Source organism: Podarcis vaucheri (assembly GCF_965113315.1).
Source record: "Podarcis vaucheri genome assembly, chromosome: 9".
NCBI lineage: Eukaryota > Metazoa > Chordata > Lepidosauria > Squamata > Lacertidae > Podarcis > Podarcis vaucheri.
In genome coordinates, this window is record NC_138767.1 from 40,276,920 (window position 1) to 40,299,325 (window position 22,406).

At 41.4% G+C, this 22,406-nt stretch overlaps 1 protein-coding gene across 5 annotated transcripts in view; it reads right to left on the minus strand.

Moving 5' to 3' along the window:
• The window catches only part of SH3D19 (SH3 domain containing 19), a 71,011-nt gene that overhangs the window by 15,940 nt on the left and 32,665 nt on the right, over positions 1 to 22,406 (minus strand). For 2 of the 5 annotated variants that reach the window (XM_082237586.1, XM_082237585.1), the window contains exons 3-14: positions 21,964 to 22,004; positions 17,786 to 17,826; positions 16,970 to 17,012; positions 15,178 to 15,325; positions 14,778 to 14,985; positions 13,203 to 14,171; positions 8,176 to 8,283; positions 6,297 to 6,409; positions 4,607 to 4,665; positions 1,528 to 1,786; positions 794 to 862; positions 563 to 703 (exon numbers count right to left, since the gene is read on the minus strand). In XM_082237586.1, coding sequence (XP_082093712.1) covers positions 563 to 703; positions 794 to 862; positions 1,528 to 1,786; positions 4,607 to 4,665; positions 6,297 to 6,409; positions 8,176 to 8,283; positions 13,203 to 14,171; positions 14,778 to 14,985; positions 15,178 to 15,325; positions 16,970 to 17,012; positions 17,786 to 17,801 — 2,133 coding nt within the window. In that variant the 5' untranslated portion in view covers positions 17,802 to 17,826; positions 21,964 to 22,004. The remainder of the gene's footprint in view (positions 1 to 562; positions 704 to 793; positions 863 to 1,527; positions 1,787 to 4,606; positions 4,666 to 6,296; positions 6,410 to 8,175; positions 8,284 to 13,202; positions 14,172 to 14,777; positions 14,986 to 15,177; positions 15,326 to 16,969; positions 17,013 to 17,785; positions 17,827 to 21,963; positions 22,005 to 22,406) is intronic. The other 3 variants (XM_082237583.1, XM_082237582.1, XM_082237584.1) reach the window with 3 other exon arrangements.

The window sequence follows — 22,406 nt, forward strand, 5'->3', positions numbered from 1 at the left end:
GATCTCATTGAAAATCAATGATCTTAAACCAGCGCAGTACATGCATCAGCGAAAAGAAAATCGCATCTCTGAAAACTGCAAGCCACTGCTTTGCTACTGTAAATGAGATGTGTGCCTGTCTAAGCCTTTTCCTTATTTGCAAAGTTTTCTAACTAATTCTCAGATAGGCTAACTCCAGAGCACCAACAATAACAGTAAATCCCCTTGGGAAGTATGAGCAAAAGATGCTGACCATTTCAAAACACAATATCCATTTTAATTTGTTAAGAGCCACAGATAAAGGCCTCTTGGTATATTTCTAAGAGTAACCTAATAGCACGAGATGCTTAACATCCTATACTAAGATAATAAAATTATGTTTTGGATTAGGATTTACCAACTGCTGTTCCAGTGAAATGGTGTTGCCCTGGAGTAAGAAATTTTAAAATACAAAGCATGCTAGGATCTTGCAGAAATGTATAGGAAGCTATAGGCCCTGTGCAGAACAGCTCTCGATAATTGTCTGTTTTTTTCTAATTTGTTTCAACTGGGCAGTTTTTGATACGTATATTAAAATTCATACCCTCTGTCTGCTTTTCAAACTCTCATCCAGTGGAGTTATTATCTGCATCTGGGATGAATGAACTTTGCCAGTTTCTTCACCCTTTTGACATTCAATGATGCTGCTGTCAACATGGTCCACCAGCACAAGCACATCCCCACGCTTTAAAGTTAACAAAAGGCCGTTAGATGGTTCATGATTCAGCAAGCAGCATGTGCATATGCATGAATAAGCCACAAGAAAGAGCTTTACCTTGCAAGAGAGATGGCTGGGATCTTGTGGAGAGATATCTTCCTTGGCGATTCCATGAGGCACAGGAAGCTTAAGACAAAGAACTCAAACGTTTCAGTCCAAGAATAGCTCCTGTCAAATGCTACACAACTTAATGTTTTATTACATATTGTAAAGAAAGAAAATCAAAATACATTTTAAGCATTTTAAATAAAATATGCAACATATTTTAAAAGCATTAAGCATTTGAAAGATACAGAATCAACCATATTTTTGGAGCATAATTTTTTGTGCGAAAACCGCAGCGTATTACCGTATTTTTTGCTCTATAAGACGCACCAGACCATAAGACGCACCTAGTTTTTGGAGGAGGAAAACAAGGAAACAAATATTCTGAATCCCAGAAGCCAGAACAGCAAGAGCGATCCCTCTTGCTGTTCTGGCTTCTGGGATAGCTGCGCAGCCTGCATTCACTCCATAAGATGCATACACATTTCCGCTTACTTTTTAGGAGGGAAAAAGTGAGTCTTATAGAGCAAAAAATACAGTAATTCATTGTTTGTCTGTTTGCTTCTTTCTTAAAAATGTGTCTATCCTGCCGTTCATCATAAGATCTCAGGGTGAGGAACAATAACACTTATTTTAAAACCCACAGATCCATTAAACAACCTAAAAGCAGATAACATTACTATTTACATAAGTTACGAAACAATAGGGTGGCTTCTATCAAACCCCAATTTTGTTCTTTTCCTCACCATGTATTTACTGTAGAGAGGATGGCCTGGCTTGGGTCGAGGAGGTAAAGCTGGGTCTTGATTTTTAGCAGTATCGTTCTTTGTTCTCTTGACTCCTGGCCCTGATTTGCCTGGCTGTTTATGGAGGTTCATGTCAGATGATGAGCGAGAAAATCTCTCCTTTTGCGATGAGGCCTTGGTAGACTTTGGTGGTGGTGGCCTTCCAGGGGCACCCTTAGGTGGAGGAGGTCGAGCTGGTGTGGTTTTTCTATCACCAGGCCTAGAAGTTACACAGACAACAAGGAATATAAACCATATAACAGAAAGCATAGTTCATTCAGATATGTAGAAAAATACTTCAGGGCTGGATTATCTGAAAGTACTAGAAAAAAAGCAAGAAGCATTTTTTGAGGGGGCAGTGGACAATCATTGCAATATCCCCAATAGCCTAGTCTCTTAAACAGAAAATTCAATTTCTGCTGACCAGTTTTGATTACAGACAACCAGCTATTGCAGGAAGGCAGACCATAATTAAAGAGCTTTGTTTGAAGCTGCCGAGGGCAGTTATGTGCACCATGTCTGAGCTGCCTCATGTGCAAGGTTGCTGAACCAGCTAGACAGAATATCAGATTATAAACAGTTAGAAAGAATGTTTACACCATACAGTGGTACCTTGGTTCTCAAACGCCTTGGTACTCAAACAACTTGGAACCCAAACACTGCAAACCTGGAAGTAGGTATTCCGGTTTGCGAACTGTTTTCGGAAGCCGAACGTGCTCCATTTTGAGTGTTACGCTTCTGCTTTGAGTGCCACACTTCCGTTTTGAGTGTTACGCTGAGGTCTGTCTGTTTTTGCTATTTATTTTACGTTTTTGTAGCTCTTTTTTGTGTGTGTGTTTTTGTGACTGTGTGGAAACCAGTTCAGCTACTGACTGATTGATTGTGTGACTGCAGTACATTGTTTATTGCTTTCATTTTATGGATCAATGGTCTTGTTAGATAGTAAAATTCATGTGAAATTGCTGTTTTAGGGGTTGTTTTTAAAAGTCTGGAACAGATTAATCCATTTTGCATTACTTTCTATGGGAAAGCACGCCTTGGTTTTGGAATGGAGTTCCGGAACAGATTAAGTTTGAGAACCCAGGTACCACTGTACTGGTAAATATGTTCCCATCTATATGTTCCCAAATATTTAAAACACCATAGGAACAAATAGGTTTTTAGCTCACAAATGTCATTCTGCTGGCCACTAAACAATTTGATTGATATGAGCTACTGGGAAATTGTCAAAATAGTACAGTGGTACCTCGGGTTACAGACGCTTCAGGTTACAGACTCCGCTAACCCAGAAATAGTACCTCAAGTTAAGAACTTTGGTTCAGGATGAGAACAGAAATCATGCTCTGACGGCGCGGCAGCAGCTGGAGGCCCCATTAGCTAAAATTGTACCTCAGGTTAAGAACAGTTTCAGGTTAAGAACGGACCTCTGGAACGAATTAAGTTCTTAACCCGAGGTACCACTGTAATAAGTAAGAATAACTTGGCAGGGCTTTGATATGTATTTTTACAGCGTTCATTTCAATAATGATACCTGTTGTGCCTAATTCTCTATATTTGACCAGGGAAGTTGCACAACATCATAAAAAAATAAATTCCTTATAATCCTTAAAACATTTAAAACTACTTCTCTAAAAATATTAAAAGAACATTGCCACCATGTTAAACATATTTTAAATACAAACTGTTTAAGCAAAAAGGAGAGATGCAAAGTATATATTTATTACGATCTTAACAAACACAAAAGCAACAGGTTAAACGTGTAATATAACAAAGCTGACAAAACAGAGAGAGAGATAAAGAAAGAAAGCCATGCTTATATCAACAGCAACAATGACTCATCTCCTTTGGGATTAGCCGAGTCTTCCTGCAACAACGCTCTCGGGTTTACTCCTATTATCATCATTCCTGCAACTTAAGATTTCGGAGCTGAAAGACAGCTCTGTCTTCTTGCTATGCAAGACTGGACTGATCCAGTTCCATGATCGGTTCAAGCTGTCTAATGCAGGATAGTTATGTCAGAAGAGCAGAGGTACACTTTCTAATTTACTGTATCCTTGCTTGGAATAGCTGGCCGAACGGTTTATCTGCTACAGAGTTGAACGTCATAAAAGCTTCCCTAGGGCCCAATTCCTATGTTGCACTAGCACTATGTTACCAGTCTGAAAGTGGAATCATATAAATGCTGTTCTGCTTTGTGTGGAAGCAGCTCCCCACATGGGGAGCTCATGAAAAAAAAGGACTGCACTGGCAAGGCTGAAATCATGAGGATCCTGTTTCGAAGCAGCTTCATGCAAGCAGCTTCCGATGTGTAACAGTGTTTATATGATTTGGTTTTTCAATAATATATTTATGACCGGAGTGTTCTTTTCTGGGTTGCTCTCAAACTGAGCAACTTACTATTAGATGCACTCCTACTGCTGTCTAATTCACACTTGGCCAATAGTAATCTGCTGCTATTCCTAGCTATAGAAAGAGGCAAGTGTATCAGGCTAAACCATAGGTTAGTGGTAGTGCATGAACGGGAACAAGCCCAAACAAAGCCTCCGGTTTAGACATTCCTCCCTGGGAGAAGAACACTGCCAGAATTTAGTTTCACCTTCAGAATGTTGACTTAGTGCATTTGAACCAGAGGTTGTGGCAAAAGGTAGTTTAATTATTCCTGTCCCCCTGAGCAAAACCAGTTGGGCATGCAGTATTCTCTGTCTAATATTCCCTTATACATTTCAAGGGAGCCTGGGATAGCTCTGACTTTGCTAATGTATGGGGACAAAAGAGAGAGGAACAGCAGGAGTTCCTATTCCACTCAAGAGGCAGTGTCAACAGTATAGAGGGTTCATTGCCATTGCAGTTAAAAGGAAATGAAACTGTTGCAGTGTGAAAAATGATTTGAATGCATTCTTATGATGGATCAGTGACCATGACCAATCTATGAACTACACACACACACACACACGGCAGCATCTTTACTACACCAAGACTTTCCCCCATCTCTTTCTACTCCTTTTTGTATGGTTATTGGACAAATTGATACTTTACTCACCTTGGGGGCATTATGGGTTCATTCTTTGATGACTGTTTCAAACTAGAATGCTCAGATTCCTATTGGAATATAAAATTTGCATTATTATTTGGACAGCATGATTTGAAAGTTCAACATTATTATTATTATTATTTCAAGGGAAAACTTAAATTAAGATTTCACTACAGAGATTTTATTATTTTGGTTTCCCCCCCGAGGGACTCCTGGTGAATATTAGCACAACTTGTGCTATTAGTATTTTGAGAAATGTAGGGCAACTATTTGAGAATAAAATGTAGTAAAGCCTGTTTACTGTAAACTAGGGGCCTCAATACACAATGGCAATGTCAGACATACTCCAAGTAGTCCACTGATTTCATGTGGTCTACTCTATGTCTCTAAGTATGCTGAAGAATTGATGCTTTTGAATTATGGTGCTGGAGGAGACTCTTGAGAGTCCCATGGACTGCAAGAAGATCAAACCTATCCATTCTGAAGGAAATCAGCCCTGAGTGCTCACTGGAAGGACAGATCCTGAAGCTGAGGCTCCAATACTTTGGCCACCTCATGAGAAGAGAAGATTCCCTGGAAAAGACCCTGATGTTGGGAAAGATTGAGGGCACAAGGAGAAGGGGACGACAGAGGACAAGATGGTTGGACTAACTCAAAGCTACTAACATGAGTTTGACCAAACCACAGGAGGCAGCAGAAGACAGGAGTGCCTGGCGTGTTCTGGTCCATGGGGTCACGGAGAGTCAGACACAACTAAACAACAACAACAAATATGTCTAATGTTGTACAATAACGCAATGTGACTGAAGAAAAGCTAGTGCCAAATTCTTCCCTAGTGAAGAAAAGACTAATATCTTCCATCTTTGTGATATTCAGTGGGGCAGTGTGGTGGGGTGGTGGACAGAAGATCTTTCTTTCTAAAGAGATATGATGCACTTTCAAAAGGGTAAGTGGAATTAGTTCAAAGAAATCACATTAGAGATAAAAATTCTTAGTTGAACTTTGTGTATTACTGTAGGATATAGGGACAGCCCTCGCTGAAGAAAGGAAACAGAAACTACAAATGATACAACTGTATTTTTCCAACACAGAGAATGGCCTTCTGTATCAAAGCAATGTGTTTCCATGCTGATAGCCAAGGCATCCTTTCTTTTCTGAGGTAAAAATAGTTGATGCCTTCATTCTCATACCAACTCCCATCAGCCCCTGCAAGCATGACCAAAGGTCAGGGTTGGATGGGCCTGTAGTCCAACAACATATGGAGGGGCTCCACGCTGGTGACACCTACAATAGAAGATCTCACACCAGTACATTAATGTGCTCTGACACACAGCTTGGGATTTTATGGTCTAGCATAACAGGGTTGTAAAAGAGAAATTAAACCAAGATGGAATCATGGAGCTGTGTGTGTCATCCTGTAAGCTACAGGATATACATACATACATACATACATATCCATGGAGGAATTTCAGAGCTATGGCAACTCTAAGAGATGGCTATTCATCCTCTACTTGAAGACCACCAGCAAGAAGAAGCCCACCACCTTTCTAAGTAATTGGTTTAATTGTTGAACTGCTCTTATGATTAAGAATTCTCTCCTAAAGTTCAACAGAAAACAATTTAGAGTCTTAATTCTCAAAATGGCACCTTATGTACAAAAGGATAATTCAAAGATTATAAACAAAGAAGAATGAGTTACCACATTTTTTGTTGCTTTGTTGTTATTGGGTTTTCCAGCCGAAACGCCAGATGTGTTCCCTATTGGTTTTTCTGTAGGAAGTGGAGGAGGGCTCTCTGGAACTTCATTTAAAGCTGAAAAAATATTAGTGCTTTTATAAACATCGCCATAAACATCATACAGATACACTAAAAAACATAAACATCAGTGGATCTGATCGATCAAACGGAATCACAACAGATCCTTCATCCTGGCCAAGGGATTTCACCATTTCAAGAAATGACACGTGAACGCCACAACAAAACCAGTGACCCATGTACAAAAAGGTATGGGCCTCTTCACTAGGGATATGGACGCACTGGTGAGGAGGCATTATGTCAGACTTTCCAACAGATGCTGGAGTGTGTCATAGAAATACTACTCCACACCTCCCATTTCAGAACTATAAAGACTGTGTCTTTCACAAATGAACTGCCTATTTCCTCTTGCTATCAGAGCATGACTGTTTTCTTAGGCCAGAGGACAGTAATGAGGATGGCGCTGTGGGTTAAACCACAGAACCTAGGGCTTGCCAATCAGAAGGTCGGTGGTTCGAATCCCCGTGACGGGGTGAGCTCCCGTTGCTCGGTCCCTGCTCCTGCCAACATAGCAGTTCGAAAGCACGTCAAAGTGCAAGTAGATAAATAGGTACCGCTCCGGCGGGAAGGTAAACAGCGTTTCCGTGCACTGCTCTGGTTCACCAGAAGCAGCTTAGTCATGCTGGCCACATGACACGGAAGCTGTACGCCGGCTCTCTCGGCCAATAAAGCAAGATGAGCACCGCAACCCCAGAGTCATCTGCGACTGGACCCAATGGTCAGGGGTCCCTTTACCTTTACCTTTAAGAGGGGCATAAAGCTATAGCAAGAAATGTAGATCATCAAGATCTGAAGGGAGAAATATATAGGATGATTTTTTTTCCTTTATGGAAAAAAGGAAAATGTAACCACAAACATAACTGGCACATGGTCAAATATTCCACTTTCAAACTTTGGTTGTATGCTACCAAATATATGCAGTGACTTTGAACTCTTTGGATAAAGAGCAAGGGTAAACACCTGACAAATAAAAATAAAATACTCAGTATTCATAGTGTTGTTCAGTCAACCTGAACTTTAAAAAAGAATGGAGAAAGACCCTAGAAATGGAGATATCGTTCTAATGAAGGCAGATGTGCATGTTGCTAAGCAACAGCTCACTGCATGGAATGAACTCTAAGACAGAATAGGTATGTTTTAAGGTATCTCTACCCAGAAGCCTTTCACTGTTCTGTCATTATGAGAAAGCTTTTGCTAAATCTTTACACCAGTGCACTAAGGAATAAAGGAGACGCACGGCTCTTCGTAAGCTGCTTTTTGTCAGGCCAGACTATTTGTCCTCCTGGCCCAGAACTGTCTACTTTGACAATCAGTGGCTCTCAAAGGTCTCAGCAGAGGTCTTTCCTGTAAACTTAAACTGGAGATGCCAAAGATTGAACCTATGACCTTTTGCATACAAAGCTTGCGCTCTGTGACTGAGCAATGATCTCTCCATGTGTTAGAAAACTAGCATTGTGCAAGGAACTGTGCAAGAAGTCTCAGCATATGCCAGTGGCGTGCAATTCCTAAATTAAACCACTGCATAAGACAGTTAAGCGCTAGGGGTGGCATCCAATGTAATGTCAGCATACTTCCACTTCTGCAGCAGAGTCCTTTCTCTCTTCCACCCACAATCCTTCTGTGCCCGACTCAAATTTGCTCTGGATGGTCCCCCCCCCAACCCTCCAGAGCAGATTTTTTAGGAGACATAGGGGCCTGTAGGGGGAGAGAAAATCTGTTCTGCTCACAGACAAATATAATTGGATTTCACCCTTGGATGTTACCTTTTGTTGGTTTAGCTGGGATTCGGATCACAGTGGGTTTGCGCACAACAGCTGGTTGAACCGCCTGTTCTTTTGAAGGCTCTTGTTTGGAGGGCAAAGTGACAACATCTAAGGAAAACACAAAATTCAGCATGTTATCTTGCTCCGGTTCCAGAGAAAATGCCATAAACTTCATTCATTATGGAAATGTTGCTGAAAGGATAAATCTGTACCCTTACTGTACATTAATTCTGTAGCCATCTTGACTGTGAAGACATGCAGAGGTTTTTGTATGGGGGGAGGGTTACCCCTGAAGACAACCCCATCCTTTGTTCCTGAATGTCTGCTGAAGGTCACCTATGGCCCTCTCATTTGAACTAAATCTATGTTGCTGTATCAAATGATTCTGTGAGGAAAAACTAATTGATTTACTTTTGTCATTTCCATTTCCAGAACTGGATTAGTGACAAAAACTGGCTTGTAAACAACTCTAAATACAGTCATACCTCGGGTTACAGACGCTTCAGGCTGAGTTTTTTCGGGTTACGGACCACCGAAACCCGAAAGTACCGGAACGGGTTACTTCCGGGTTTCAGAGGTTGCGCATGTGCAGAAGCGCTAAATCGCGCATGCACAGAAGTGCCAAATTGCAACCCGCGTGTGCGCAGATGCGTCGCTGTGGGTTGTGAACGTGAATCCCGCATGGATCACATTCGCAACCCGAGCGTCCACTGTAAAACAAAACGTTGAACATAGGAGGCGGTCTTATAGTGTGTCCAGACCAGGCCCAGGCAGACAGCTAGGTATACTTGCCCCAGGCCTCGGAGGGCTAAGTTGGCTGGGGACACTTGCCAGGGACCGGCTGCATTTTTGTGTTGAGTTTATAACTTTATTCTAACAAGCCTACAACCCTGCCACCCCTAGCTGGGCCTCAGACAAGCTCTGCATGGGCCTGAGTCAGGCCACGAGTTCATCTTGCTCAGTACTGTCTAAAGTGACCAGCGGCAGCTTTGCAAGATTTGAGGCAGGATTCTCTCCCAGCTTGACCTGAAGATGCCAAGGATGGAACCTGGGGCCTCCCCGTATCCAAGGCAGGTGCTCTACCACTGAGCTATGGCTCCTCCTAAGATATCTATCGCTCTGAGTGCCTTTGGGAGGAAGGGAAGCATGTACACTGAATTAATTATGAATGATATGCTCAGGGCTTCTGTCCTAAGAGGAATTCCCACTGCCCTGCCTTTCTGTTCTCCTTCTCCAATTGACACCTAACAATCCATGGCTAAGGATCATTGTGCTATATTTACTAGCAGCTTTATCAAGGTTTTGGGGGTGTGTGTTTTTTAAAGAGTTTTGTTTACTTCTGCAAACCTTGGGATTTCTCTGAACATGCTGATATCTCCTTATTTCTCGTGGGTGGTGGGTTTTATAATTAAGTGTATAATTATGCAGCTGTTGTAATTTAGATATTATATTTTATGTGAGAGAATCATTGGGAATTTTGGTTATTATGTATATATGTTAAGTTTCAATAAAGATATTTGGGGGTGGGGAAAGATATCTCCTTATTTCTCAGTGGATCCATTTTAAACTTCATTCCTGTTGGCACTTGCCATCTAAGTGTGTTATTAGAGAGACGAATGCAGCTGCAAACAAAGGGGCTGGCAACCTATAAATACTCAGTGCTATCTTGAGCACAATCCATAAAAATGAGAAAGCAAAATGCTTAATGCACTTGCTAAAGACTTTTCTCTAGCGATAATCCGATTCTATTTAGGAGTGTGAACCTCACACAGGTTGGATCTGACTACCTTTACTAACAAAGGGTTATTACTGTACGAAGCTTTGAGAGCACAGTGTAAGACTAAGAACGGGCAGTATGCAATTTTCCTAAGAAGTATTCCCCGCCCCCAAATGCTTTTTGCCACATTTCTATAAGATATTAAGATGCTTCCTATCTTTCCTACAGACTACAGATGCAGAATATCCTACCATCTTTCAGTGTGCTCTATTCCTATTTTGGAACCATTATCTAGATCAGAAATGGAGAAACCTGTAGCCTTCTAGATGTTGTTGAATTACAGTTCTCATGATCTCGGTGCTGGCTGGGGCTATTGGCAGTTTGAGTCCAGCAATATCTGGAAGACCACATGTTTGCCACCGCTGAGCAAGACATACTGAGCTCCCTGCCCTATGCATAGCAACAAGCACAAACACTAACCCCACAGTATTATAATAATTAGTATATCACAATTTATTTTTTTCACAACCATGGTGCCCAAGACTTCTAGTCACCACCTCTCTGCAAAATATATGCTGACTATGATGAGAGAAGGTGCATATGGCTTTTCTCCTTCAGTACACTGCTCTGCGATGCATGTTCCATTTCCATATTTAATCTGATTTAGAAGTACAGCAATAAAAAAACAAAAAAACACCATTAGACTCAAGGTACCGGTTTCAAGTATATACAAAAAAACCATCAACAGTTCATTTCTTGCTGTAATCTGCCAAGGCCTCATTAAGGCAATAAGGAAAGGAAGTTGCAGTACAGTACATCAAAATTCACTGCACAGGACATAATAAGAACACACAATCCTTAAACATCATTAATACAGACTCATTTGTGACAACTATACCCTATTACCAGCGCAGATTTACAACCCACACAACTGAAAGCATTTAGTAGTAAATGAGGCAAGAAGCTAAAATCGCCTCCCCCCTTCAGTTTTGAAAACACATTCTCTGCATGCATGAAATCTACACAATATTATTGGGGGAGGGGAACCATATGACCCCTATAAAGTATTTGGAAAACTATGAGCAAGATCCTATTGCAGCATCCGATGTGTAAATAGAATGTCCCCTCCCTCCTGTGCACCCCTAAAATCTGCTGCAGAGCATTAGGGGACCCTCCAAAGCAGGTTGGGAGGTGGGGAAAGTTCTTGTTTGCTGGCGTGACACTGGATCTTGTCCTGTATGTTTCTTCAAATAAGAAAGAGTGCCACTTCCCAAGAAACAATTGGAAGTGCATATTTTTATTATTATTTGGAAGGTACATACTACTACTACTACTACTATTGTCTACTTGATTTATTAGTCATTTACTACAAAAAAGGTCTCTAAGTGACTAACTTTAAACTCCTGATTGCTCTTTCACAGCCACATCCTTACCCGTCCCATACCTGATGTCAAGTGTGATATAGGTGAGCGTGGTTTGGGAAAACAGACTAGTGGGCCAAATTAGGACTCTGGGCTGTGGATTGGTGGTTCTCCACCACCGCTGTACAGTGGTGCCCCGCAAGATGAATGCCTCGCAAGACGGAAAACCCGCTAGACGAAAGGGTTTTCCGTTTTTGAGCTGCTTCGCAAGACGATTTTCCCTATGGGCTTGCTTTGCAAGACGAAAACGTCTTGCGAGTGTTCCGATTTTTTCCGCTTTCCCCCCTTTTTCTAAGCCGCTAAGCCGCTAATAGCCTTTTAGCCGCTTATCCGCTAAGCCTTTAATAGCCGCTAAGCCTTTAATAGCCGCTAAACTGCTAATAGCGCTAATCCGCTAATAGGGTTGCTTCGCAAGACAAAAAAAACACTAGACGAAGAGGCTCACGGAACGGATTAATTTCGTCTTGTGAGGCACCACTGTAATAGGAAGAAGCAGCACTTCCCATTCTGAGCCCTGGCAGTTTTTCCGTTTTTATTTTGCAGCTGACACTCAACATTCAATGGCTTCTGAGCATGCTCAGTCTTCATTGGGCTGTGTTTTGGGTTTGGTTTTTTTGTTTTGTTTTTTTTGCTTTTGCCACCATAGGGTTTGGAGTTTTGTTATTAACTGCAGAACTCTCCTGTACTGCATATCTCACTAGGCACATTTGGATACCCACTGGGGGAAAAGTAGGGGTCTTCTCCCCCTATCTCTTATATTTCTCCTTTCATGGAACCTTTCAGCAGCATTTAGATTTTTGTATGAGCCAGAAAGCAGTAATTTCACACATAAAAATTCACAAAACACACCGAATATAAAAATTATGAAACATATCAACTGTGTTCCTCTGAATGGAGGGATCACTACTGTTGCCATGTGATGAAAGTGATCTCTCAAAAGATCAACATGTAATGGCACTTTTATACTTAACACAAATGTATCCTCATGCAAAGAATGCCTGCAAATCTTGTGCTATAAATCTATAGAGGCTAAATGCTAGATAAACTAATGTCTCGTTAAAGTTTCTAACTACAAATGTGTGTGTGTGTGTGTGTGTGTGTAAACTCTACTCAAAATGTCACAATCATTCTTACAAGCAAGGGTAATTTTAATTGGGCACTCCCAATACACATATATGCTATTTATTCAGTGTACTTAGCAACTCACACTCTAAACTTCTTTGAACACCAGCTCCCAGTCCCAAGGCAAAATTCTCACTTGCTTTCGGGTCTCAAGCTTTCCTTCAGTACAATTTATATATAACCACTACATAAACGTACATTACTACATAAATGTAATTATTGAAACCATCAATCATGGATCAGTTGTTATGCCAATGTTCCAGTAGCCCTGTTTTTTCAAATCTATTCCTATAACCAAGAGCACTGCTGCCAGAAGCCAAATAAATACAAGATTATATTGAATAACATCATATAAAATTTAAGAAGACAGGAATAAAAATAGAGAAAAAGAACAGAAATACTCTTTTTTGTACTCAAAAATTAAAACAAGAATGATTTAGGGAATTGTAAAGCAAAATTATTTTAAACATATACTAAAGGTACAAGTCTATATCTACATTGCCTGAGATGAAGTTGAAATACATTAGAATATTATTTTACTGGTAATGTTTCAGTTCCACTACCCTGAAAGCCTGCAAGCTTATGGAATCAAACTTTAATTCCTGATTCTAGGCAGACACACTCACCTGTATACAGCTCAAATGAATGAATTTTGATCTTGATTTGATAGGTTTCCCAAACATACCAATGTTGTGATAAAAACAGGCATGCATATTCAAAACTGTAATCATTCTTATAGGAAATCCTTCCCTCTTCTTAAATCTTACCGGATTCTGACGGCGTAAGTTCCTGAGGAGTCCCGGCTGAGTTAGGGGGTAAAACATCATCATCAAAGCTAATCAGATCTCCTTCCGCAGGTGGCTTGCCCTGCCCTGGAGGTGCTGAGAGGCTGCTTGCAGGGGGCTCCGCCAGGGATCGAAAGGCATTAGACTGGGCAGCTACAGTGAGCCTAGGAGTAGCACTTATTGGCTTTAGTGGAAGCATAGGAAGAGCAGGACTTTCAAAAGAAACCGACTTCTTGGGAACAAGTGGCCGAGGAGCAGGAATGGGAGATTTTCTCTGTCCATTACTATTTTCTGAAGCTGACTGGCTTGTTGAACTAAGCAGTCCATTGCTACTGCTTTTTACAATGCCTGATTTGGGTTTCTTTGGCAATTCAGGCTTGGTTATGTTGCTCCCAGCTTCCTGAGGTTGTGGTTGCCTTTCCTGGGGAATGACCTTTAGTTTGCTTTCTGTCCACGAATCCCACTCACCTGAAGCTCTGTTGGCCACTGGCTTTGGGGCCACCACAGGTTTTTTTGCACTTATTATGGGTTTGGGGCCTAAGGAGCGTGGAGATATTTCTGGCTTCTTTGTTTCGGTGTTTGCTTGCGATTCAAAAGCTTTAATCCGAGATAGTATGCTACTTTGGCTCTTATCTTTATCCATACTGTCCATATGAGTGTCCCAAAGGCTGTCATCTAGTAAGGACAGCAGCTGAATTGCCGGTGTGTCCTTTTCAGTCCTTGACTGGCTTGCTTCTTCCTGATTGTCTTGTGCGTTGCTTTGAGTATCTCTAACAACAGGTTTCAGATTGCCTTTTGATCTTGGTTTTGGAACAGGACATATTACAGCATTAGGCTTCTCCTGACATGCCTGCTCCTCTTCCAACACAACTAGAAGTTCCTCATTTTTGGAAGGATTGCTGATCAGCAGAGATGATGAAGGTCTAGGTGGCTTTCGAGGAATTGGTACAGCTGCAAAACAAACGGTACCTCCAATTCATTGAACGAATTTTAGAGGGGGAAAAGATACAAGATCTTATTTTTTAAAAAGCCACTTGCAGATTGCAAACACCATCTAAAAAGAGGCATTATTCATTTTCTCACATGGAAGGGAAGGCTATTCTTTTCAAGAAAATGCCTAACACAACACAGACATAAAAACAAAGAAATAGGTTTCTTCCTTCAGAACAATAGTTTTCCACCTATATGCAAATTTAATCTAGCAACTAATAAATTCATATTAACCAGCTAAGCTTTCTTTTGTTGTGTGGCATCCCTAATTCTGCTACATCTTAACTAATCACATTTATTTATGTCACTTTCCCCCCTGTGATGCCATTAATTCATTTTTGTGAGCAGTGGTTTGGCTCTTGTCGGTGCATGTTCACATGCAAGTCATTTGTGTGAATGGGCTCCAGTTGTGAACTCAACCACAGCAATGCAACACACGCATAGAGAGATACTGCATTGGTCTGAACTGGATCTCCAACAACTCTTTAGGGAACACTTCATAATAGGATTTGCCTCATACAGCTGAACCCACGCAGCTGCTTTTAAATGCAATTCAGAGTTATATACCTGGAGTGCTTTCGCATTCACAGTGACCATGCAGATTACTTTTCACATTTGTTCCTGGCAAGTTGCTGATTATCTCTTCTGGAAAGTCAGTCTGTGTTGAAGATGTAGTGGTGCATCTAGCATTAACAGCACTGGAAGCATTATTGTTGCTAGGAGTGTTGACTTGCACTCGATTGATCTCTTTGATTACCTGCTCATAGGAAGGGGGCTGCAAAAGAAACACATGCAAATTCCACATGGCGTGGTTTTGTTTCGCAAATGGAGCATTTCTGCATGCATACAAATCTGTCCCATGCCCCAAGCGCTGAGGATAATTATTAATTCTGATATTGAAGTCATATCACCATATCGTAGTCACCACATTAAAATCAGCCTAGAGGGAAACCCTCAACTTCCTCACCTCGGCTGAAACAAGATCATTTGCTCTCCAAGGGGCCTGGGTGTGAGACGACTGAAAACCTAGCCCTTGTTGAGGGACATGATTTCCACCAGGAAACCAGGAGGATGGCCCAAGCGGCTCAGCTGCAACTATTGTGATTTCAGGGCGCCTGAAAAAGGTAAAAAAGAAAGATTAAACCAATGGCTATTGATGTAATTTGGAGATGTATTTTACGTAGATCTTCAGACCAAGCACAGGACTCCTCTGGGCACCCAGTCTATCAAACAACAGTTTCCTAAGGTAAAGGTAAAGGGACCCCTGACCGTTAGGTCCAGTCATGGACGACTCTGGGGTTGCGGCACTCATCTCACTTTACTGGCCGAGGGAGCCGGCGTACAGCTTCCGGGTCATGTGGCCAGCATGACTAAGCCGCTTCTGGCGAACCAGAGCAGCGCATGGAAACACTGTTTACCTTCCTGCCGGAGCGGTACCTATTTATCTACTTGCACTTTGATGTGCTTTCAAACTGCTAGGTTGGCAGGAAACAGTTTCCTACTTTCTGCAAATAACCAAGAACTCCACAGATATCAACAGAGTTCTCGAATCTTTGCCCTCTGTCATTTTGATTACCATACATTTTGATGTGTCCACCCATGAAAGACCATAAGACTTCTAAAAGCAAATTATCTGGGGTTAAGAGCATCTGTTGCTATGGTACTTGGAGAACTATTTTGTGGCTACGGCAATGATACATCTAGACACTACCAAAGGAGAGCCTACAGAGGACGATTTCAGTGCTTCTTTTCACACACTGGAATTCATTGCATGCTCACGAACCCCTGCAATATACAGAGTATTTATCTCCTAATAAACCACCCATGCTAATATTAAGTATTTGCATTTCAAATTATGTATTTCATACTTAAGAAGTGTAACGGAGTCTACAGGATGAAACAGACAGCATCACATAATGGTATTAACAGGTTAAAGAGTGCAGGAATTACTTTGCACTGCAGCTTAAAATATTATCACTAGAAAAATGATTTATTATGAATATTACAAAATTATTGTTTTTTAAAAATATTGGTTGACTGATAGTCCTCCTATGAACTCATATGGAAAAAACAAAACAAAACCACCTGCACTTGCTATAAAGGCTAAGGCAACAATCGAACAGCTCAAGTTTTACAACGAAAAGTTTTTATATTGTGACATTCGGGTATGTAAACAGGAGAAAAGTAGTAAGTGAAGAGGAAAGGAAAGGAAAGGAAAAGAGGAAAATGTGAGAAGTCAAGGGAATACAAAACCAAAACATGTAAATGTAGATTATTTGTCCCTTAGCACACTTTTGTACTTGCAGATGAGAAAGATGGATAAAAAGATGATTTTCCACAACCTTTAAAAATCATGTTTGCCAAGTGGCAGGTTTAGGAACAGGTGAGGTTCTTCCTGGTTAATTCCATGTCATTAATCTGGAACAAAAGGTTGTAGAAGCATGCATCAGGAAGCAGCCAACACAATCTGAGCAGTGGGGAGTTCCAAAGGAACTCAGCATAGGAAACAGGGCCAACTTTTTACACACTGAGGCATACTTTCAGTTCATTCAGTCCAGTGCATACTCTACTGGAAGAGTAACAGGTTTTAAAATAAATTTTACAAGGCAAATGTGTTTGTGAGAGAGAGATAAAGAAACATGAGCACAGATTAGAGAGAAAGAGAGACCAGTTGACAACAAAAGCAGGATTAGACATACATTCTCAAACACATTTTATTACCAGGAGAACTGAATGAAATATCAATTATCACATCCTACCTTCTCTCTCTTTGTTGTTCACTGTGGCCAGATGTCCGAGAAGCTAGTTTGAAAAGACATCAACAGTTAATTTGGTCTAGTACAGGCATAACATTTATATTTCAATATCCAAATTCTTGCCAAATTACTCGAGAGAAACTGATTGTAGTGAAATTTGTTTATCAGTAAAATCATTCACAGGGATTGTTAAATTCAACATAAAATATGTTTGTTAAGGCTAGTCCTTGAATGGCATCTCGACTGAAATTAAAAGAATTTTCACAAAGCACATCTCACGGTTTGGAGGACAACATAAAAATGTTAAATCCGAAACTGGTTTTGTAACGCGGTATTAAAAGACAAGGCTGCACGCTTGAACAACAAGGTTATGAAAAAATACAGATGCAATGCTCCAGTCCAGTGCTCATACAGATCTCTTGAGCTTGTCAGGAAGCCAGATTAATTTCCAAGAGAGAGAGAGAAAATCTTTAACTGCAAACGTATGTGTGCCCAGAACTGCTTTCCATCATTTAAATTATTGAGGGAACGCTTTAAATGGAGGGTATCTGTATGAAGATCCCCCTTGGAAATCACAGAATTTGGGGTTAATAATTTTATTTTATTATATTTTAGCCGTACTTGAATGCATCCTTTTACATAGGTCTTATATAAATAATACAACAAAGAATTAACCAGGAGGATGCTTCTGCAGCAGTGGAATTTAAGAGAGGAATTTTGGTCTTCTCGTGCAGAAGCAAGCTACCCTAATTACGCCACTGCAGATGGATCAGCAAAAATCAGCAAAGCAGCAGCTGGGAAAGGACAGCGCAGACATACCTCTTCCACGGGGCATATTTGATGTGCACTATTCATGAGTGCTGAAGGAAAAAAAGAAGGGGTTACAGCAGAGGAAAGAAAGAATAAACCATGCTAGTAGTAAAGATCCACTGGGTTTCTATTGTTAGTCACACAAAGATGTCGCTGTAGTATTCCCCTTGCCTCCAAGGAACACTCCAGCAATCATTTGCCAATTTTAAAATTTAGAAAAAATATTATATATATATGAAGGGACGCGGGTGGCACTGTGGGTCAAACCACAAAGCCTAGGACTTGCTGATCAGAAGGTCGGTGGTTCGAATCCCCGCAGCGGGGTGAGCTCCTGTTGCTCGGTCCCTGCTCCTGCCAACCTAGCAGTTCAAAAGCACGTCCAAGTGCAAGTAGATAAATAGGTACCACTCTGGCGGGAAGGTAAACGGCGTTTCCGTGCGCTGCTCTGGTTCGCCAGAAGCAGCTTAGTCATGCTGGCCACATGACCCGGAAGCTGCACGCCGCCTCCCTCGGCCAATAAAGTGAGATGCGTGCCGCAACCCCAGAGTCGGCCATGACTGGACCTAATGGTCAGGGGTCCCTTTACCATTATATATATATGGGGCTTCTTTCTCCACCTCAAAAGAAATCAGCACCTTCCTATTTGGTTCAACAGTAGAATTCATCAGGTTCAACTGACCTTGCTTTGGAGTTCCCAGGAATAAAAAAAAGTTATCTAATATGATTCAAAATTGCTGTGCTTGATTCTGCTATTCAAAAGAATGGCAACAGGCCACTGGAGATAAAAGGATTGTTTCAAGCAGGTATCAGCAACAGATCCTTAGGTCCTTCTCTTATTGACCTTTAGTCTCAAAGAAGCCTTTTTGGATTTAGATGAGGATTAAAAAACATTCCTTTTATGCCACACTTTAACCATATACTCACTGACCAATGGGACTATGTTATGCTTGATGTGACACTGTACATCGCCCATTCTAGGAGCCTGTTGACTTATAAAGCACTGAACTGGCTACCAGTGAGCTATTGGGCCCAATTCAAGGTGTTAGAATAAAACCCTGAATGACTTGGGGCCCAAAGAGTACCTCCCTCAGTATCAATCATCTTGGACCCAATGAGCAGCAGATCAGGCCTTGTTGGAGGCACTGCCCAGTTGACACTGACTCATGGCAAGGCCTCTGGTGGTTTCCCATTTGCAGAATACCGTCTCTAGTGAGGTGCTTCTGTCGCCATCATAATTAACTTTGAGGATGTATTTGAAACAGTTTCTGTTTACCCAGGCATTGGGTGGCTAAAATATACTGGTCCTCACAACCCAAATATCACTGGGTGGGGCATTGTTTTTAGCTGTACAGTGGTACCTCTGGATGCGAACGGGATCTGTTCTGGAGCCCCGTTTGCATCCTGAGCAGAACGCAACCCGCATCTGCGCGGGTCGCGATTTGCTGCTTCTGTGCATGTGCGTGACATCATTTTGAGAGTCTGCGCATGCGCCAGCGGCGAAACCCGGAAGTAACGTGTTCCGTTACTTCTGGGTTGCTGTGGAGTGTAACCTGAAAACGTTCAACCTGAAGCGACTTTAACTCAAGGTATGACTGTAACCATTTTTAGAATGCTTTAACTGCCTTGTAATTTGTTTTGTTTTTGTTTTAAGTTGTGGATCTGTTTTCTGAGCTCCTTTGGCAGGAAGGGTGGGATATGAATTCAAATAAATAATAAATACTCTTATTTCTGAAGCAGAAGTTTTTTTCTAGTTTTTGTTCTGCAGCCTGGTTGGCATTGATATCAAGAGATGAAGGCTGGGAGTTCAGAGTATGCCTTAAGACCTGAGCAGGTACTTTGCAATTTTTCCTGAATTCAAACCTTCTCAAATCAATACTGAACCTGCTCACAGAAAACTGGGTCGAGACACATACTTTATAACAAGCCAAACCACATCTTAGCTTAAAGCAGCACAGTATAGTCTTTAATTTCTATAGGATATGGATTAAGTCGTGTATAAGCAAGTGGCATCAAATTATTACTAATATCAGTTGCTACTGAAGGGCAGTTCATAATATTATCCATGGGAAAAGGAACTTTGATGCATGATAAAAGGAATGTGAAACATTTTTCTTTGCAGGCCAATTTATTCAATATCCAGAACAGGAATCCTGTAACAAACATAGGTTTATTCATACCAATTTTCTATACATCTTAATATGTTATTTTGATACCTAATTTTATGAAACTGTATTTAGTTCACCTAAAAAGGTAAAGGACCTCTGACAGTTAAGTCCAGTCACATACGACTCTGGGGTTGTGGCGCTCATCTCGCTTTACAGGCCGAGGGACCCGACGTTTCTCCGCTCCACAGACAGTTTTTTCCGGGTCATGTGGCCAGCATGACTAAGCCACTTCTGGCACAATGGAACACTGAAACCAGAGCAGCGAATGGAAATGCCGTTTACCTTCCTGCTGGAGAGGTACCTATTTATCTACTTGCACTTTTTGGCATATTTTCAAAATGCTAGGTTGGTAAGAGCTGGAACTGAGCAACGGGAGCTCACCCCATCGCGGTGATTAGAACCGCCGACCTTCTGATCAGCAATCCCAATAGGCTCAGTGGTTTAGATCACAGCACCACCTATCTACAGAGTAATAATAGGGACCAAAAACTAGAGTAACTCTTGGACACAGGCAAAAAAAAGTTTGGAAAAAGTTGTTTTTATATGGAATCAGTCATGGGGAATACATTGCATGCAAAATATGGTTAGTACAAGACAAAACAAATGAAACAAGGGAAGTAATTCCTGGTAAGCATTAACTCCAGCTAGTTAGAGAGAATGAAGTACTGATATAAAGAACGGGAGAGTTCAGAATCGTTGAGTGAAAAGGGAGAAAGAAAGTGGGATAGTTTCATTTCAAACTTGGCCAGACTGGGTGAGCCTGCAGTTCATTCATCAAAGTAGGGTGTGATCCCATCCCACATAGCATAGATGGCACAGGCCGTATTTCAATCTTCTAGGCCAGAGCTGCTTCATCTTTACTCATGCTAGAGTACGGTTCGTACAGCTGGGAGAGGTGGCAGGCAGGCACTTAGATAACTTCCTTCCTTCCTTCCTTCCTTGAAAGGAGAGGAAGCTCTCTTTGGAAGAATCTTCTTCTCCCAACTCTACAAACAGGTCTAGCCTGTATGTGAGTGACTTTTTGAAGTACTGATGTAACAGTGCTCCTGACATAGTTCTACATCATACTTCCTCAACCTCGGCCCTCCAGATGTTTTTGGCCTACAACTCCCATGATCCCTAGCTAGCAGGACCAGTGGTCAGGGATGGTGGGAATTGTAGTCTCAAAACATCTGGAGGGCCAGGGTTAAGGAAGCCTGTTCTACATTGCCTGAGAAGTAGGAGGATAGTTTTATGTCGAGCCAAAACGAAGTGGAGCAGCATTGCTCCCACTTTCTGTCATGCATTGGTGAGAAGAATAGAAAATGGCCTTTAATGTAGCCGCTTAGGATGGGGAGAGAAAGTAAGGACATTCCATTATCTTGCCTAGACAAGCTACCACCCAACCCTTGCCTTCTTGGACTCCCAACAGAAGCCAACCATTCTGCTTAGCAGGGAGGGGCAGACCTTTCCTTTCAACCATTTTAACTGAGGAGCCTGTGCTCCTTTAAGCTTCCCACAGGCACAGTGGTGAGCCATGGTGGGTAAAAAATGTGAGACAAGATCAGTCTGGCTAGGCTCTTAAGCAGTGTTTCCCAACCTTGGGCCTCCAGCTGTTTTTGAACTACAATTCCCATCATCCCTGACCACTGGTCTTGCTAGCTATGGATGATGGGAGTTGTAGTTCAAAAACAGCTGGAGGCCCAAGGTTGGGAAACACTGCTCTTAAGAACCCCTGAATTTGTACACTCCCTCTTTCTCCTCCCTCTCTAGCACAGCAGTGAGGAGGAGTTTGGAAACTTTCACTTCCAGTTCAGACTAATTGTCCGAGTCCTTTGAGTATTTATCTTAATTGTGGAAGCAAGACAACTTCAAGCCACGGTGCAGGTAAAGAAATGTTAGTTTGGCAGCTACTTCTCAACAACTACAAGACAAAACAAATGCATTTGCAATCTGCTTAATGAAGCTACAATCATTTTCGTTGTCATAAAAGTTAAGACACCTGCTCAGAAGGTGTAGAGAGCAGTCTGAAAGTATACTTACTTCTCTTGATTGCTGCTTTAATGGATGACAGGGGGCCTTGGCTTGAAAAGGAGAAGACAACAAAACAAAACAAAACATCAGTACCCATTGTCCTAAAAGGTAACAGAAAAACAGGAGGGAATTCTTCTACACACATCCCTAATTATCACTACCTATAAAATTGTTCATTTTGTAGCGAACTGAAATTCTAGTTTATTTACTGAAGTAAATAAAAGTAGGGAAACTACTGTGGAATCATTGCACAATACCAAAAGAAGACCAGTCTTATCTCTTTCTGATAATTTTAACAAGTGTGGTTGATTGCAGTTCAAAGTCATTTTTTCCAGCTACGATGACATTTTCCATTTACTACTTCCTTCAAAAGCCCTCATTCCTTTAATGGGAAATTTAAAAAAAGTATTCAATGGAAAATCTAGAGGATATGGTGCAAGGAAAAATGGAAC